This window comes from Corella eumyota, chromosome 1, assembly GCF_963082875.1.
Source record: "Corella eumyota chromosome 1, kaCorEumy4.1, whole genome shotgun sequence".
Taxonomy (NCBI): domain Eukaryota; kingdom Metazoa; phylum Chordata; class Ascidiacea; order Phlebobranchia; family Corellidae; genus Corella; species Corella eumyota.
In genome coordinates, this window is record NC_137490.1 from 1,648,089 (window position 1) to 1,665,654 (window position 17,566).

Genomic DNA, 17,566 nt, shown 5'->3' on the forward strand with positions numbered 1-17,566 from the left:
GCTTCGAAAAATATTTAATACACTCATAATATAATACCACTTAGGGCAAGCATATTGCATATAGACATAATAGTGCTAAATAATTTTAAAATCCTACCAGTACAAGGAAAATAAGAGGACGATTTTTACTAAAAGTGCAAGTTATATTATGTCAACTTTAAACAATGCAATATTCACAACAATATAACCTAAATTGTCATTTGCAACAATTTTTTAAGCAGTTTAAAATAAAATGACACACCTTCTAAATACATAAGACAACGCAAACTTTAAATCTAATTTTTGGCATTTTAAAAAAAATTTAAACAATTAGAATATTAATACTATATAATGTGAAGCCCCAAGGCTTGAAACTTATTTGATTTTATAATATTAACACAAAATTAACTGCAATATTAAGTATAATACCATAATAATAAATAAGGGTTAATTTAAGATATCATGCATTTTGTTGTTAATATATTGTGAAGGTAAAATAAAATATTAATTTAAAATAAAAAAGTTTTGACATAAAATTGTGTTAAAATAAAAATCATTCAATAACTAGTCGTTTAGTTACTGTAGGTAAACTGTAAAAAATAAAATATAAATAAGACAGAAACTTGTAATTTTAAGATTATTAAAATATTGCCATAGGAAAAGTAAAAATGATAACTATATGATTTTTATTTGTGTAATATTAAGGGGTTTGCAATAAAACATAAACTAAGTAAAAACAAGTTATATATTATATTAACTTAAAGCATAGAAAAAAATTAGCATTATAAAAGAAGTTTTAATTTCTAACCAACTTTTTTTAAAGCTTATAAAATTATAGATATGCAACATTTTAGGTGATTTCAATTTGTGTAATATTAAGGGGTTTGCAATAAAACATAAACTAAGTAAAAACAAGTTATATTAACTTGAAGCATAGAAAAAAATTAGTATTGTAAAAAAAAATCAGTTTTAATTTCTAACCAAATTTTTATTAAAGCTTCTAATCTTACAGATATGCAACATTTTAGGTGTTTATAATTTAAATTCCATCATTCCTTTCTATAAGGTATTCTGTATCTTCGTTCTCATCACTTTCTTTTAAATATTTCTTCATTTTAATTCCTTTTTGATTAATCAATAGGTCATCAAATGAGTCAGGTGGTTTCAAACCCAAGGTCTCAGGCAACATAAAAGTTAGAAAACTTGCTGAAATCCCACATATAGCAAACATAAGGTACCCAGCAATACCGTTTGTTTCAATAAAACTCTTTGCAAACGAGGCTAGTATTCCTCCAATCCTTGCTACCATTGATAAAGTTCCCATAGATAAATTTCTAACACATGTCGGAAATAACTCTGGTGTATAAATATATAAAGTGTTGAATGAAAAACTGATAAAAAATTTTCCACCGAGTCCAAGAATTAGCTTAAATACAGAATCACTGTCTGCACTGTAAGCCATCAAACCAAAACAACAAATACCGCTGATAAAAAACCCAAGGAACGACGACCGTTTTCTACCACACCAAACTCTGTTCAGTAGAATTGCATTTAATAATGTAGAAGGTATTTCCACTAATCCAGAAAATGCTTCACTTAAGTAAATATTTTTTGCTAGCTCACCAGCTGCCATAGTAAGTGCATAGTAAACTAAACTGGCTACAAACCATAGAAAAGCCATTACCAGAGCCCTTTTTAAAGTCACAGCATTCTTTATTATATCGTATAAGGTGTAGGTTTTGTTGGGCTTCGATTCCGATCGTTTTACAAGTGAAATGCTCGGCTGTTTGACTCCATTTTTCTTTGCAATATATACCAATGCTGCTTCTGCGTCTAGAAGTCTAGATTTTGAGTACAACCACCTTGGGGATTCTGGAATAGTCCATAAAAAAGGTAATGGTACAGCCATGATAACAAATAAAATTCTCATATAAAGTCGCCAGGATGGAATGAAGTAAGCCATAACTGCCATTAAAACAATCCCAACCGAGAAAAGATTATTATTGTAAGAACCCGAAATAGCCCACCATGATCTTCCTATAATTTCTTGCAAGTAAACAAATGCCACGAGTCCAACTCCTCCGGTAAAAAAGCCAGAAAGAAAACGACAAGCTGCAAATACCTCCCAGGACCAGGAATACGATGTTAATAAAGTCACTGGGGCCAGTATATGAAATCCAACAATCAGAGCTATTTTTCTACCAAACTTATCGGACACTTGGCCAAATATTACAACCCCAAATAAAAATCCAACAAAAAATAATGATTGTATAAGATCACTGACCCATTTACTGCTATATAAATCCCATTCTGCTATAATAGAGCTATCATTCTCAACTTTTGGGTTAAATTCTTTTAATTGTACAGGTGATGACCCAATAAAAACAACTATTAATGTAATAGATGGGGTTCCAAACATGAAAATTGAAAAAACTAGGTAAACCAGTAATTGGTATCGACCAAAGGTCCCGACGACTTTTGTGTAACTGTCATCAACATCCATTTAAATAATAAATTTAAACCTAATTTCTGAATAGAAAATAAAAATTAAATACAAGCATAAAATATAGAATTTTGCGTTTGGTGACTATGCCATAACATACTTAAAATCTTTATGTAAATACCAATACTTTTGGCATGTTTTAAATCATTGAATTGATTTTGTCATTTTTCCCGTCGCATTATTGTTATATTTATTGTATATATTATTATTCACTGTCATTAATGCGCGAAAAACCAAAATAAAAAAAAAATTTAAATAAACATTAAAAAAACATAAACATTAAAGGAACATAAACATTAAAATGGTGATAAAAGGCTGATTACAAATTATTTACCATATTAACCTTAAATTAAACTAATTAAATTTTAAATTTCCGTAAAACAAAAAGCAAAAACTGATATTGTATGCTAATATTATTGTTGTATGGCAGTATGGGCAATTAGTTAGATAATGAATGGTTAAATCACAATTACTAGCGAGCATAAATACAGCTGTATATTACAAATTTAACATATTACCTTAACTTTTTGAGTAAATATATTGCTATTTGTGATGTTGTCCTTGTGTACTGACTATAACTTTATACCCGGAAGCTACAATTAATAATAAACTAACACGATCACTCAGTTACGTGTATCAGCTGGTTAATGAATAGCGAGGATAAAGCGATTTTTCAAACAATGCATGAATAAACACACTTCGTGGCGCGTGATATAAATAAATGTTTAAAATATCAAAAATATAATTTCTTAAATAGTCTAATAAGTGTGTAAAAAACTTAGAATTTTTAAAGTAACTCATAAGCACAATAAAAATTTGGACATAATAAAAAACCTAAAATAACTTTTTATAACTTGGCTTCGTAAGATTCCTAACATCATAATAATTATAAAAATTTAAATAACCAAGTTTTTTCATTGATATTTTGCATAGATTTTGAACATTAATAACCCCAGTAAATTTTAACTCATTGCGCCAACGTAAAATTACATCACTCGAATTTCGTATAGTTTCGTATCTTAGTTTTTGGGCTAACAAATTTGAATTGTTCACCGATGTAGCATGTTCTAACCATTTTTTAACTTTATAATCCAGCGAAAAGCCAATAAAATCATAAATTCTTTCAGCCCATTGAACAGGATGTAATGATATATCTTCGTGGCGAACAAGAAAATAGTTTAAAGAATTTAAAATTGAGGGGTTGTTGTAACTGACTAGAGATTCTAATTGTGAGCAAAGGCTGCTACTCTTCTCCCTAAATTTAAGATGAAAGTTGATAAACAAGAAACACCTTTTTTCACATTTATACGCTTTCGATATGGAAAGATCGAATTCACGACCTAAACATAGAGTAACATTAGTTACCCCAACCTAGTCTCGTGTTGCCTTTGGCAGTTTGGGATATTATAGATTATAATTGCTTAACAAATATGAGCTGCTTATTCAGTGTTGACTTAGCAGGAGTTCATACCGTTTATAGCGCCTTTCTCAAGGGCGCTACAGCATAAAAAAATCGAGCCCAGGACCTTTGTACAGACAAGTGCTTTAAAGATTACACTACGCTACCGTTGATTTTAAAAATTAAAATTCGCTTATTTTACCTAATATTTGTAGCGTTAGTCATTGTAAAATTCCTGGAATTGAGAATAGCTCTAGGATCTCTTACCAGATGAACAACTTTCACATTGATATTTGGGTCGGTTAATATTGGTTCAATGTCTTTAATATCACAAACTCGATTCACCTATAAAATAATTTATAAAATTATTACAAGTAAAATGTAAAAACTTTTAGAAAGTGTGTCAAAAAGTTACTCTAAGCTTATATAATGGGATAGCTTTTTAGTAAAAAAGTCTAAAAAAATGAAGTGAAATAACATATAATGTTGTATATTATTTACTTTAAAAACAGTTAAGTTTTGGGCTCTCATTCTTTCAGTCAATTTAGTTAAATTCATTTTATTTGGACAGGTTTGTACTCCATTAAAACTTAGACACATTTTTAAATCCCGGGATAGGAATTTGCTGCACTTTTCTTGCCCAACGAAACACATTGCTTGAGTAAGACAACTAAAAAAGATTTCTAAATTTTAACTTTAAAAAATTGGCAATACCTGTGTTAACAATAACTATTGTTTGAATTCAATGTTTTTTTATTTTTCCCAAAGTCCGACAGCAAAGTGTAGTGGTAAGAAGGCTATCGTGGGTTCAATCCCCACTGCTCTCAAATTGTAGCGGCCTTGAGTAAGGCGCTATAAACGATATGAACTCCTGCTAAGCCAGCACTTAATCAGCAGCAGAATTACCGGGAAATTATAATCTATATAATATCCGAAACTGCCACAGGCAACTCGAGACTGGGTCGGGGTAACAGTTGTTACTCTATGTTTAAGTCGCGCATTCGACTTTCCCACATCGAGAATAAAGATATATACAAAAAAAAGTAAAAATACTGGTTTCAAATTTTAGAGTCATTTGTTGCCCTTTTTTAGTCTCGAGCTGACTTTGTCAGTTTAGTTATTAAGTTGATCATTAGGCTCAAATATTAATTCTGCCTTTAATTTTAGACTTAGCAAAAGTTTACAGCGATTTAAGTGCATTACTTAAAGGTGCAACAGCATGGAAGCAATGGTGATCGAACACATCATACAATAAAGCCAAGTGTTACACGAACATGTGATGAAGTAAAAACAATATCCTTATAGCTTACGTTCTTTTTGGCACACCAGTGAACTCAATTGCAGTTTTATACAATATCTTAATCTTTTCAAAATCGTAATTAAAAACGGCTTTGAAATAATCGGTATAATCAGTCTTATGTTTTTCATCACAATCGCCATAAGGATATAGAGGTTCATAAAAGTAAGATATTCCAGGGTTTCTGTTGAATATTTCACCTACGAAGCTGGAGCCACTTCTCATTTGTGTTAACAATATAACTGCATCTGTTTTAACCTTTATTGGTGGAATATGTCTAAAAATTAAAGAGTGATTTTGTAATGTCATTCACTATAAATGTATATTTTAAGCCAGTTGTTATAGTTCATAGCTATTTCTAATTCATAAATTAGATTGTTAAATAAAATCTGACAAAACACCAATGTTTTATTAGCCTGTATTCAATAAATAAGCAGTTGTTTACCTTTCTGATATAATTGGTCTAGGATAACTAAATTTGTTAAAAATAATATCCTCTCTTTGAAAAATATAACAGAATTCAGAAACCATAAAAACTAACGCAAAGCATAAAACCACTTTGCAGAAATAGTTACTAAAATACATCTTAAGTCCTTAGATTATATTTCTACTAATTTTACCAAAATTACTTTTTTATGTGCTAAAGTTTAAGTGCAAAACGTTAATAAGACCTAAGGCAGTTTAAAACAAGTGCCCGAGGATGTGAATTACGTTAAATTGGTTTAATTGTGGGTAAAAAAGTGTTGATATATAAAGCAAAAACACGTTGTAGTGAGTACGCGCGTTATTTAAATAATTGCTTAGGAAAATTAAGCATAAACCGCAATGGCGCAGCGAATAGAATATTTGGCCTTATTACAAAAGGTCCTGTGTTCGATTCCCACTGCTCTTATGTCGTAGTCATTTAGTTAAATGCTATAAACAGCAAGAACTCCTGTAAGCATTGGCAAGACTGGCAGTTATTACTGATATTATTAAAAACTATTAATTGTGAATAGGTAAGTAACAAATGTTACTTAATGTTTTAACTGTAATATCATCTTTCCAACATCGAGGATAAATATATGAGAAAAACAAAAATTTTTTTGTACTTGTGTTTTATTTTTAATTAATCAAACAAATATATATTTTGACCTATTTGAAGTAAATAATCGACATATTAAAACAATTTTCAAGTCCCGAAACTTGGGTTTGTAAGATTCTTAACATCATTATAATTATTAAAACTAAAATACCCAAGTTTTTTCATTGATATTTTGCATAGATTTTGAACATATTCAATCCCAGTATATTCCAGTTCATTTCGCCAATGCGAAATGACATCACTCGAATTTCGTGTTGTTCCGTATTTTAGTTTTTGGGCTAACAAATTTGAATTGTTTGCCGATGTAGCATGTTCTAACCATTTTTTAACTTTATAATCCAGTGAAAACCCAATAAAATCATAAATTCTTTCAGCCCATTGAACAGGATGTAATGATATATCTTCGTGGCGAACAAGAAAATAGTTTGAAGAATTTAAAATTGAGGGGTTGTTGTAACTGACTAGAGATTCCAATTGTGAGCAAAGACTGCTGCTCATGTCACTAAATTAAATATACAAGTTGTAGAACAAAATCTAGGCTTGTTAAATAACGTATACTTTAGTTTAACATATCTTCATTAAATGGGGACGCGGAATTTGAGGGAATGGAAAATAAAGGAACGGAAATTGAAGGAACGGAAAATGAAGGAACCGGAAAATGAAGGAACGGAAAATGAAGGAACCGGAAAATGAAGGAACGGAAAATGAAGGAACCGGAAAATGAAGGAACGGAAAATGAAGGAACCGGAAAATGAAGGAACGGAAAATGAAGGAACCGGAAAATGAAGGAACGGAAATTGAAGGAAAGTGAAAAAAGGAAAGGCGGAATCTTAAAAAAATAAAACGCGAAAATTCCGTTGACTGTTTATTTGTATTTAAGTCAATATTATTTTAGAAATTAACGGGTATTTTATAGAAGAGAGGTAGGGTATGCTGGGGTAATAAAAATTAACTCATTATCGCTTATCAGTTCTCGAATAAATGACAGTAATCCTAAATAAACAGTCAACGGCATTTCCGCGTTTTATTTTTTTAAGATTTCGCCCTCTCCTTTTTTCACTTTTCTTCAATTTCCGTTCCTTCAATTTCCGGTTCCTTCATTTTCCGTTCCTTCATTTCCAGTTCCTTCATTTTCCGGTTACTTCATTTTCCGTTCCTTCATTTTCCGGCTCCTTCATTTTCCGTTCCTTCAATTTCCGTTCCTTCATTTTCCATTCCCTCATTTTCAGTCGACCCCATTAAATGATTTACTTTACCTTATGTTTTTAGCTGTATCAGCTGACAAGTTCCTGGAATTAAGAATAGCTCTAGGATCTCTCACCAGATGAACAATTTTCACATTAAAATTTGGATCAGTTAATATTGGTTCAATGTCCTTAATATCACACAATCGAATCACCTGAATTGTAATTTATAAATTCTTAAAATTAAAATGCTTATGGTTGTTTTATTTGTGTTCAAAATGGTTTAATAGAAAATATATAAGCTCTAGATTTTTATTGACAAAATCACAAAAGTGTAATAAATTAAATGTGTAAAAATGTTATTTATTGTTTACCTTAAAAACAAATAAGTCTTGCGTTTTCATTCTTTCACTTAATTTAGTTAAATTCAATTTATTTGGACATTTTTGTAATCCATTCGAAATAACGCACATTTTTAAATCGCGTGACAGAAATTTGCCGCATTTTTCCATCCCAATAAAACACATTGCTTGAGTAAGACAACTAAAAAAAAATTGTAAATTATTTTTTGTATATATCTTTATCCTTGATGTGGGAAGGTCGAATGCGCGACTTAAACATAGAGTAACAACTGTTTAGAGTAACAACTGTTACTCCGACCCAGTCTCGAGTTGCCTGTGGCAGTTTGGGATATTATAGATTATAATTGCCCGGTAATTATGCTGCTGATTAAGTTCTGGCTCAACAGGAGTTCATACCGTTTATATCGCCTTACTCAAGGGCGCTACAGCATAAAAGCAGTGGGGATTGAACCCACGACCTCATGTATGTGTAGCAATGTTCTTATCACTACACCACGCTGCCGGTTTATATTTGTGCATCGTATTTTAAAAATTATCTATACAATTTATGGCATGTCTTTTAGTATTTTTTGTATATAGTATTTTAAATGTAGTAGACTTTACGGCCTAAACATATAGTTGTTACTCCGACCCAGTCTCGTGTTGACTTAAAAGGCGGATTCACTCAAGTAGCGGGTTTAGCAGTGCTAGTGTTAAAAACGCTTTCTAAGCTTTAACGCTTGCCGCTTTAGATATGTTTCGTTAAACTGCTACTCAGTATAGCCCCTGCACATAAATAGTAAAAAATCATACAAAATTTCAATGTATTTTTGCGCAAATTCTTTTTTGATGCTCTGGCTGATTTATTTAATAACAAAGTTACACACAGTCCAAATATAGCTGTTTTTTTAAATAAAAATGGCACTTTCTTGGTATTAATATAATTATAATTTAGCCTATGCCTAGTTTATAGCCTTAAACAGTTTATAACTTTAAACATAAATAAGTTACTGCAGCCTACCGAAAAACCTTTAGGTTTCCTTGTTACCATGACGACGAAGCGTTAAATATTTCAACTCGATCGCTGCGTTTTTTCTGCTAATTTTAACGCTTTTGACAGAAAGTGACGTAAGAAACGCTTTATCCAAAAAACGCTATTAACGCTACATGTGTGAATTCGCCTTAACAATTTGTAAAAGTTTATAGGCCTACTGTTTATAGCGTTTTACTCAAGTGCGCTACAGCATAAAACTGCTGAATATCAAAACCACGATCTTGGTAGTAAAGGCAAGTGATATATATAACCACCACAGCACTGTGCTAATATGTTACTTTTACAAATAAAACAAACAACTTGCAATTTACGTTTTCCTCAGCACTCCAGAATAAGCAATTGCATTTCTGTATAGTTCTTTCACTTTCTCGAAATCGTATTTGAAAATTGCCTTAAAATAATCAGCAACATCAGTCTTATGTTTTCTATTACAAACTCCATAAGGATATAGAGGTTCATAAAAGTAAGATATTCCAGGATTTCTGTTGAATATTTCACCTACGAAGCTGGATCCACTTCGCATTTGTGTTAACAATATAACTGCATCTGTTTTAACCTTTTTTGGTGGAATATGTCTAAAAATTAGAAATTATATTGTAAAGTTTTGAAGAATTTTAAAGTTAAATACGGTTAAATGAATATGTTCAATTTTAAAAATGACTAATAAACTTAAAATCCTATATAGCAGCAGAATAAAAACAATGTTTAATCATTGCATATATGTAACATTTAAACAAGTAATTACCTTTCTAAATTCACAGGAGTTGAATAACCAAACTTGATATTAGTAATTTCATCTTTATGAAAAACATAGCTGAATTCATAGATAAAATAAACCAAGGTAAAACATAAAATAACTTTCCAAGAACAAAGCCTAGAATACATCTAAAGTCCTTAACTTGTACAGCTCAAACTATCAACTAGTTTCTACCATTGAACTTATCGATCATGATCCCCTTGTGTTTCTATGACCCTTCACTCTATACCTTCTGTGTTAAACACTGAGTACAAGTATTTAAAAAGCCTGCGGGCATGTTAGAAAAACCGCCGCTCAACTATCAGTATATTATTTTAATTATGGATTAACATTTAGTTTTGAAACTTTCTTTGGTTAAGCCGGACATTATTATAACTTAATCAACTTATATCAATTGTTACGAAATAATCCTGGGGTTTCCGTTTCAAAAATGAGCGCTAAAAAGTATTTTTTTTAATTAAATTTACAAATAATTTAGCACAGTCTAAATATTAAGTTAGAATCATTTAGAAACTTATTTCTAAACAGATTTGTTTGTAATTTTTTTTATTTTTTATACTCAAACGAAAGTTGAACTTTAATTTTATTAACAGTTACTTTAAACAAAAATTGAATTGTGAAAAAATTGTAGTCTTTTGAAAAATGACAATATCCAATATATCAGTAAATTTGTTGTATTCAAGTTAAAATATCGTTGGCTTTTTGTGATATTATTGATTCAATTGAAGACACATCATAACACCAAGTTTCTAGTTTTGACTTCATTTTTGAAACCTAATTTACAACAAAAATAGATTTAATTATCACCAATTTCTTTTAATTATACTAACTAATAATGGGTACCAAACGTTTAAAATCACTATTAACATATTGCCAAGATATTAAACTGGCAAGGGCAATTAATGACTTGATAACTAAAAGTAATAAAAAACACAACAACATTTATGTAGAATATTCTTTCAAACTAGCTAAGTTAAATTAAAACTGAACCAGTACAGAAAAAGTAAAATTTTAAAGGTTGTAAAGTCAGTCTTATAAGAATTGAATACCAATATTCATGTACCTGTTGTTTGTCCAACACACGGGGTTGTACCCATGTCATATGAACTTTCTGTTCCACCTAAAACAACAACATTTTATTTTACATTTTTGTATTTATTTCAATGTTAAAAGAATAACTTTTTTACCTTAACAGAAAGCCCCATTTGTTACTATAACCCAGCCTTAAGTTAATTTGGCAGTTAGGAAAAAAATAATATATTTTTGTTTGACAGGAATTGGTTTTGGCTCAACAAGAGTTTGCACCGTTTATAGCACTTTACTCAAGGGCACTACAGCATAAGATCAGTAAGGATCAAACTTGAAACCTCATGGAGTAAAGCTAAGTATTATAACCACTACACCACACTGCTGATCATACAAATAAAACTAAACAAAGTTATATTTTAAGTTTATAAATAAACCCAAATAGATAAATTTATTTCATCTTTTAAACCTGGTCAATGGTTCCCTTCACCAACCCAAGTGACATCGCTTTCATTGCTAGAATTTCAACTTCATTTAGGGGAATCCCGGTTTTAGTAGCTATTTCTTCAAATGCAATTTGTCGATTGTTTGAAGGTCGAATGAAGGTCATCTATGAATAAACAGAAAAATTTTATAAAAAATGTCTAGAAGAAAATTTGAATTTAGGTTAAATGTATTTTAGAGTTTTGTGACTTTATTAGAAATTTATAAATAATAGGACAGACTTACCTCCATTAAGCATAAAAGCATTATTTTTTGTCGTAGTTTAAGTTGGTTAGTCAACAAATCAGGCTAAAATAAATAATGATTGCTGTTAAATGTTTAAAGTTTTTTTTTTAAATGGGCAATAATAATAATAAGAAACAAAAAAAAGAAAAACTCGAAAAAAAAAATGAAAAATGGACAATAAAATTTATCAAAAATATACGTACAAAAAATCAACCGAAAAATAAAACTTAAAAAAGTTTACATTAAAAAATACAATAAATTTACTTGTGCAATCCAGTGAGATTCAAGTTCAGTCATTTTCTCGATATCTCCACTGTTGAAAGCAAACAAAAGATCAACCAACCATTGTCGGGATGTGTCTTTGAGAGACTCTAATATCGGGTGTTGAAGCTGAAATATTAAGAAAAAAAATTATAAAACCTTAAAATTTTCTATTTTTTTTTAAGTAATGATTCATCAAAAATAGACATATATATATACTTTTATTAACTAAACTAGTTAATGCCCATACTACGAATGGCAATGTACTTTTCATAATATAAACCCAACTTACAACTAACATTTACCTGCACACCACAAAAGGCTGTTTTAATTATTTATTAGGCTTATAGATTGAACCTATATACATATATATATTGTCCACCAAACTCCATTATACATGATAATAAAAGAATACAATTGTTTACTTACTCAAAATTAAATAAAACCATCAACACAAGCACAAATATTATTAAAACCAATTTACCAGTTCCCCAAAATTAAAAACTTTGTCTCCCATTAAACCAGCTAAACCCAGGTTGAAAGCTCTCTCTTGCTGCTCTGGAACTAAAAAAAAGAAGGAAAATTTCAAAATTACCAACAACAACTTAGGAAATTCCTTTTTTTTAAACATTAGACTTTACTAGGCAATACCCCACCTCACAGTTGGGATTGTAATAGTCACAATGCGGTGGTAACCCCTAACAAATACTTGACCGTGATAGCTTGCCTTTGCACCACAAATGAAAGTTTTATTTATTTTGTATGCATATAAATATGACACACCTATATATATATATTGTCCACTAAGCTCCATTATGTATAGATGGTTCAAGCTTTTGTTAATTTAAATGTATACATCTACATATTTGTTATTCACCAATATGACTGAAAACTATTCAACAAAATGGACATTTCCAAAATTTTGAAACTGCCATTAATAGCATTTTTGGGGTATATATATGGTTTTGGGTTAAATTTAATTAAATGATGACAGTAACTCTATGTGCATATATATTTAATCAATAAAACTATTAGTAAAATACTTACTTGGGATAGATTCCATCTCAACGCATCCTAAATATCTTAAAGCATCTTTATAATATTCATTATGGTTGCATAGAATCTGGTGATAGTTGCTACACAACTCATAAAACCTGCTATGTACAACCGTAACTCCTGGTAGTTCATCCAACATCACTTCACTTTTCTCCATTATTTCCTAGTGTAAAAGATCGACTTGATTATTATTAATGAAATTAATGAACAAAGAATAAAATCATCTATGAAAAAAGTTGATAAACATTTCACCTATTATTTAACAAATGTAATATAAAAATTAAATTTATTTCTAAAAAGAATTTAAATAAAAAAATCTGCAACAGATAAACTTTTAAATGTTAATGTTATTTCCAAACCACAAATTTTTAATTAATTTAAAGTGTATCATTACAGAAATCTACTTAGAAAAATAAATATTATTTATGTTTTAATTAATTTTAAATTAAACTTTATTAAAACTACCTTTGTAGCGGGATAGTCATTAGCGAGTAAATGAATATTTCCAATCGCAGTTGAACATAAAATTGTTGCCTCTTTTGATGCTTTGGTTTTTTCCCGAATTTTTTCAAGAAATTCAATTGCATCTTTCGGTTCTAGGGTATAAAAAAATTAATATATTAAATTATGCAATATGTAATTTATTTTATATGATTTTATTGCCTATTTTTTATTTAGATTTATCATACATCAATTAAAGTAAATGTAAAACAAATATTTTATTAATGCAAACGAAAAATGACAAAATCTATTTTATTTTCAATTTTGCCATGAATATTGAATGTTTTTATAAAAATCCAATGGTATATTATGGCATGATTATTAAACTCCAAAAAAATACCTTTAGTAAAAAGTCTAAATTTATTTATGTGTAATAAAATAATACCTGTAAATTGTCGAATAATGTAAGGGCAGACAATTTCTACAAGAGATAGAGGATTTATTTTGTTTTCAAACTCAGCAATAAAGTGTTTGTATAGAGACAAAAAATCTGTTCCCTAAAAACAATTTAAATTTATTTTAGTATTTTAATTTTTACATTTTTTAGTTATCCTCATTTTAAAGTCAATTTAATACAAATAAATACAACAAAATATTTGTACCTGCTTGAATGGCTCAGATTTGACAGATTCTTGAATTAAAACTGTAAGTTGATGCCACAATCTTAAAAATAAACGAAGTGTTTAACAACATTTTTAGATTTTACTTGTCCAATGCTTTAACGTTAAACATAACAAAAACTTACTTTTTCGAATATAATTCCTCAATTTTTGACCATGTTGAAGCTAACTCTGGTGAGCTGGCCGCCTGTTGTTCCTTCAAGTACTCATTTACTTTTTCCATATTGATTAATTTGGTTTAATATCACGAAACTAATATTTAAATAGTTTTAGTTTTACTGAAGTTTGAATTGAAAAATTTCGTGTCACTCAAAATAAATTTTTGTCAAATCGTTTTTTTTATGTAGAAGTTTCCAAATAAATTTAAATTAAAAAAACTGAAAACCATAAAATTTATTTAAATTGATTAAAAAAACATTAAGTTTGCTTTAAAATATATTTTAAATTAAGTATTTTCACAAAAATACAAATAAAATTAACAAATTTTGGTAAAAAATTAACTAAACTTTTTAAATATTTATTCTAAGTATGCCTAAATAATAATATATTACCTAATTATGTTTTTAAAACGTTTTATTTACAAATAATTTTTAACCAATTTATAAAAAGCATTTTTAAGATTATTTTCTGTAACTTTGATGTTTTATAAATGGAAACCCATAAAGCTACCAAAAAATTCACGCATAACTGAATTTAAATGACAAAGCAATTTTGAAAAATTTGCTGCGATATTTTTATTATTTTTTTTCTTAAACTATAGTAACTAATACTTTACTGTGTTTATTGTATTGCATTTTTTATCAGTTTATTAATTCTTGAACTTAAAAAATGTCTCTTTTCGGAAGTGCAGCGAGAAGCAGTAGCAAACATCTTGTTGAGTTCAAAGCCGGCAAAATGAACATGAAGGTTTATATTACGTGAAATTATTTGTAATTAACACATAAATATATTTATTTTTTATCTCCACACGTACTAAAAGTTAGTAAATAAATACTTTGACTAAACAGGGCACCAAAATATAAAAGCTAGTTTTTGAATAAAAGTATTTTAATTTACGTTAACTCACTTTTTTGTTATTTTTATTCTACGCAACTCTTTTAAAGCCTTGGGCACGTAAAATGCCCCTAATAACAACCCTTTTAAATATAATAGTACATATGTAATTTTTTTAAGGGTACAACAGTCACAGCTGATAAGAGAAAGGGACAAGTTTACATCCATCAGGCTGAGGACTCTCTCATGCATTTCTGTTGGAAAGACAGAACTTCTGGAACTGTGGAAGATGACCTCATTATTTTTCCAGGTTATTCTTTTATAAATTTAATTACTTCCTTCATTTTTTTCTGTACTTAGTTTAGCAATGTGTTATCTGCCTTCAATATATCTTAAACTATTTTCTTATTATTTAAGATGATTGTGAATTGACAAGAGTAGCACAATGCACAACTGGAAGAGTTTATGTTCTAAAATTTAAGTCTTCCAGCAGAAAGATGTTCTTTTGGATGCAGGTAAAAAAAAATTTATTAAAACATTTTAGTTATATATATGGATACCTGATTAATAAATGTTAAATTTTTTAGGAGGCAAAAACTGACAAAGATGAGGAGTTATGTAAGAAGGTAAATGATTCATTGAACAACCCACCTCAGCCTGGACAAGGGGGCTCTGGGGCTGATTTAAGCGGGTTAGATGCAATGGGGCAAGGCAACTTGCAGGTAATATTTTAAGTTCAACTCCTGTAAAAATTTAATTTAGATGACTAAAAGTTGAAAGCTTCCAAAATTTTGGACTTATAAATTTAAAAAGTTTAACCCTTGTGTCTCATTCATACTAATACTATTTTATAACATTTAGGACTTGTTCAACAACATGGACCAACAACAATTACTCCAAATCATGGCAAGTGGAGGACTTGGTAATCTGTTAAGTCCAGCAAGGATGCCATCAGGAGGGCAGCAAGGAAGAAGGAATGCTCCAGCATCAACTAGGAGCGAGAACACGAGGTCAACTCCAGCTAGGACTCAAGAAACGACTGCATCTCAACCTGCTACTACTGGGACGGGGTAATATCTTGTTTTATTTAAACCATTTCTACATCAGTTATATTGACAATTAAGAGGAACAAATGCATGAAATTAATATAAATACAAAAACAATCTTTGGTAGTTTATTAATGTTATAAATATCTGGAACAATTCTGGGTTAGTTCTGAGGAGTTATTATGTATTAAGTTTAATATATTAATTTAGGTCTACACCATCTCAACAACCCGCAGTTCAACTAAGTCAACTTCAGGATATTTTGTCTCAAATGGATGTTCCTAAACAAGAAACTACTGAATGTAATAACCTCCCTAATATTAAATATTTATTTACACTTTTAAGGATTTTAGTTGTAACCAGCAACTTGATTCTTACCAAATGTTTTTTTAATTAATAAAACTTTTTTTTTTAATTTTTAGCAATCAACTTAGCTGAAGTTATCACACCAGATGTAATGATTCCAATACTTGCTGATCCTAAGGTAGAGTCTCTTTTTAATTAAACATTTTGCTAAAATGTTGCTACTTTATATTAACATTTCTTTAACCTTATGACTATTAAGCCTATATGTAAATTTACCTTATTTTTCTTTTACTTTAGCTTTATGTAATCTAAACTATTTTGTAAAAAATATATTATAATATAAATTAAACGATTTTTTTACAGGTCCAAGAAAGGTTGAAGCCATTTCTGCCAGCAGGTGAAGTACTGGGTTCAACTGAAGAAGAACTAAGAGCTACAGCGAGGTCCCCACATTTCAAGTCGGCCATGTCTTCATTTAGTTCAGCTTTAGCTTCTGGACAACTTGGTCCTTTGTTAACCCAATTTGGACTGCCAGCTGCTGCTGTGGAGGCTGCCAATAAAGGAGGTAAAACATTTGTGTCTTTTTATATTTGATTAATGCGACTTTTTTAAAAAGGATGGATATGTTTTTTTGCCATATTTATTTATCCTTGATGTGGAAAGGTCGACTTCACGACCTAAACATGGAGTAACATTTGTTACCACGAGTCTAAAGTTGCTTTTGCCAGTGTGGAATATTATTAAAAATGTTGACGGAGAATTAAGCTGCTTATTGGTTTAAGCTTAGCAGGAATTGCTACCATTTTAGATTATGTTGTTAAAAAATTCTTTGTTGCAGATGTTGAGGCGTTTGCCAAAGCCATGCAAGAGGGTGAAAAGAAGACAGAGGAAGAAATGGTGGTTGATTAACTTGTATACAAACTTAATAAAGTTCACATGTTGTTGTGTTATATATAAATACACCATTTACAAATGTATATTACCGTGGCATTTACTAATTTACTTTTTTAAAAAGAATAAATTCGTTAATGGTAATGTTTAACTGATCAATAGGACATTGATATGATAAGAGTATATTTGATCTCTGTAAAAGTTTTGCCTGTAACAAAGAGTTGAATTTAAGAGTTAGTCGTAGAGGGCCATCTTACCTGACTATATGCGCTTTATATAACTATCAGTATAAGTTATTATACTTTACAACCAAAACCTTTTAGTTTACGTAATAGGTAAGTAATGGGTATTGTACTGACTAGATTATGAATCTGATATATTGGTTGATATTAAACAAAATGGAAAACGTAAAGGTCGTGTATAAAATCAAACGCCCACTATTGTTAAGTTAACCTGTGTAAATATAATTTTAAAATATCAACGACAGCCTAAAATGAAACCTGTTTATAGTATTTATATAATAAATGTTATCAAAATGC

At 29.5% G+C, this 17,566-nt stretch overlaps 5 protein-coding genes across 5 annotated transcripts; 1 reads left to right on the forward strand and 4 right to left on the reverse strand.

Moving 5' to 3' along the window:
- Nucleotides 1-551: 551 nt before the first annotated feature.
- LOC145763951 (solute carrier family 22 member 15-like) lies at nucleotides 552-9,003 on the reverse strand. The gene is made up of 2 exons (XM_082575506.1): nucleotides 8,991-9,003; nucleotides 552-2,484 (listed from the first exon to the last, which is right to left on the reverse strand). The coding sequence occupies exon 2, from the start codon at nucleotides 2,480-2,482 to the stop codon at nucleotides 1,019-1,021; it is 1,464 nt and encodes a 487-aa protein (XP_082431632.1). The 5' UTR covers nucleotides 2,483-2,484; nucleotides 8,991-9,003; the 3' UTR covers nucleotides 552-1,018.
- LOC145763949 (carbohydrate sulfotransferase 1-like) lies at nucleotides 2,815-5,780 on the reverse strand. Its single transcript, XM_082575504.1, has 5 exons — nucleotides 5,624-5,780; nucleotides 5,192-5,455; nucleotides 4,383-4,551; nucleotides 4,084-4,226; nucleotides 2,815-3,737 (listed from the first exon to the last, which is right to left on the reverse strand). The coding sequence occupies exons 1-5, from the start codon at nucleotides 5,761-5,763 to the stop codon at nucleotides 3,317-3,319; spliced, it is 1,137 nt and encodes a 378-aa protein (XP_082431630.1). The 5' UTR covers nucleotides 5,764-5,780; the 3' UTR covers nucleotides 2,815-3,316.
- On the reverse strand, nucleotides 6,335-9,801 carry LOC145763950 (carbohydrate sulfotransferase 1-like). Its single transcript, XM_082575505.1, has 5 exons — nucleotides 9,587-9,801; nucleotides 9,153-9,416; nucleotides 7,821-7,989; nucleotides 7,519-7,661; nucleotides 6,335-6,764 (listed from the first exon to the last, which is right to left on the reverse strand). Exons 1-5 carry the CDS (start codon nucleotides 9,724-9,726, stop codon nucleotides 6,350-6,352), a joined length of 1,131 nt encoding a protein of 376 aa, XP_082431631.1. The 5' UTR covers nucleotides 9,727-9,801; the 3' UTR covers nucleotides 6,335-6,349.
- Nucleotides 9,802-10,136: 335 nt separating this feature from the next.
- Nucleotides 10,137-14,110, reverse strand: LOC145747327 (26S proteasome non-ATPase regulatory subunit 13-like). Its single transcript, XM_082564875.1, has 11 exons — nucleotides 13,917-14,110; nucleotides 13,774-13,834; nucleotides 13,557-13,668; nucleotides 13,136-13,266; nucleotides 12,662-12,833; nucleotides 12,099-12,178; nucleotides 11,618-11,743; nucleotides 11,354-11,416; nucleotides 11,094-11,234; nucleotides 10,662-10,718; nucleotides 10,137-10,372 (listed from the first exon to the last, which is right to left on the reverse strand). Exons 1-11 carry the CDS (start codon nucleotides 14,012-14,014, stop codon nucleotides 10,277-10,279), a joined length of 1,137 nt encoding a protein of 378 aa, XP_082421001.1. The 5' UTR covers nucleotides 14,015-14,110; the 3' UTR covers nucleotides 10,137-10,276.
- Nucleotides 14,111-14,512: 402 nt separating this feature from the next.
- Nucleotides 14,513-17,140, forward strand: LOC145745806 (proteasomal ubiquitin receptor ADRM1-B-like). The gene is made up of 9 exons (XM_082563969.1): nucleotides 14,513-14,697; nucleotides 14,965-15,094; nucleotides 15,202-15,299; nucleotides 15,372-15,506; nucleotides 15,646-15,854; nucleotides 16,041-16,132; nucleotides 16,253-16,314; nucleotides 16,500-16,701; nucleotides 16,975-17,140. The coding sequence occupies exons 1-9, from the start codon at nucleotides 14,620-14,622 to the stop codon at nucleotides 17,043-17,045; spliced, it is 1,077 nt and encodes a 358-aa protein (XP_082420095.1). The 5' UTR covers nucleotides 14,513-14,619; the 3' UTR covers nucleotides 17,046-17,140.
- The last annotated feature ends 426 nt before the right edge of the window (nucleotides 17,141-17,566 follow it).

What these genes read in the sequence shown, in the direction of transcription:
- LOC145763950 (XM_082575505.1), bottom strand. Translation starts at nt 9,726, where the DNA reads ATGTATTCTAGGCTTTGTTCTTGGAAAGTTATTTTATGTTTTACCTTG. An exon ending in ACTCCTGTGAATTTAGAAAG is followed by an intron (nt 9,417 to 9,586) that starts GTAATTACTTGT and finishes TCTAATTTTTAG; the next exon opens with ACATATTCCACCAAAAAAGG. An exon ending in AAGACTTATTTGTTTTTAAG is followed by an intron (nt 7,662 to 7,820) that starts GTAAACAATAAA and finishes ATTACAATTCAG; the next exon opens with GTGATTCGATTGTGTGATAT.
- LOC145763949 (XM_082575504.1), bottom strand. Translation starts at nt 5,763, where the DNA reads ATGTATTTTAGTAACTATTTCTGCAAAGTGGTTTTATGCTTTGCGTTA. An exon ending in ACTGGTGTGCCAAAAAGAAC is followed by an intron (nt 4,552 to 5,191) that starts GTAAGCTATAAG and finishes AATCTTTTTTAG; the next exon opens with TTGTCTTACTCAAGCAATGT. An exon ending in ACTAACGCTACAAATATTAG is followed by an intron (nt 3,738 to 4,083) that starts GTAAAATAAGCG and finishes TCTTAAATTTAG; the next exon opens with GGAGAAGAGTAGCAGCCTTT.
- LOC145745806 (XM_082563969.1), top strand. Translation starts at nt 14,620, where the DNA reads ATGTCTCTTTTCGGAAGTGCAGCGAGAAGCAGTAGCAAACATCTTGTT. An exon ending in CAATACTTGCTGATCCTAAG is followed by an intron (nt 16,315 to 16,499) that starts GTAGAGTCTCTT and finishes ATTTTTTTACAG; the next exon opens with GTCCAAGAAAGGTTGAAGCC. An exon ending in GGAGGCTGCCAATAAAGGAG is followed by an intron (nt 16,702 to 16,974) that starts GTAAAACATTTG and finishes TCTTTGTTGCAG; the next exon opens with ATGTTGAGGCGTTTGCCAAA.
- LOC145763951 (XM_082575506.1), bottom strand. Translation starts at nt 2,482, where the DNA reads ATGGATGTTGATGACAGTTACACAAAAGTCGTCGGGACCTTTGGTCGA.
- LOC145747327 (XM_082564875.1), bottom strand. Translation starts at nt 14,014, where the DNA reads ATGGAAAAAGTAAATGAGTACTTGAAGGAACAACAGGCGGCCAGCTCA. An exon ending in CATTATTCGACAATTTACAG is followed by an intron (nt 13,267 to 13,556) that starts GTATTATTTTAT and finishes TTTATACCCTAG; the next exon opens with AACCGAAAGATGCAATTGAA. An exon ending in TGAGATGGAATCTATCCCAA is followed by an intron (nt 12,179 to 12,661) that starts GTAAGTATTTTA and finishes TCTTTTTTTTAG; the next exon opens with TTCCAGAGCAGCAAGAGAGA.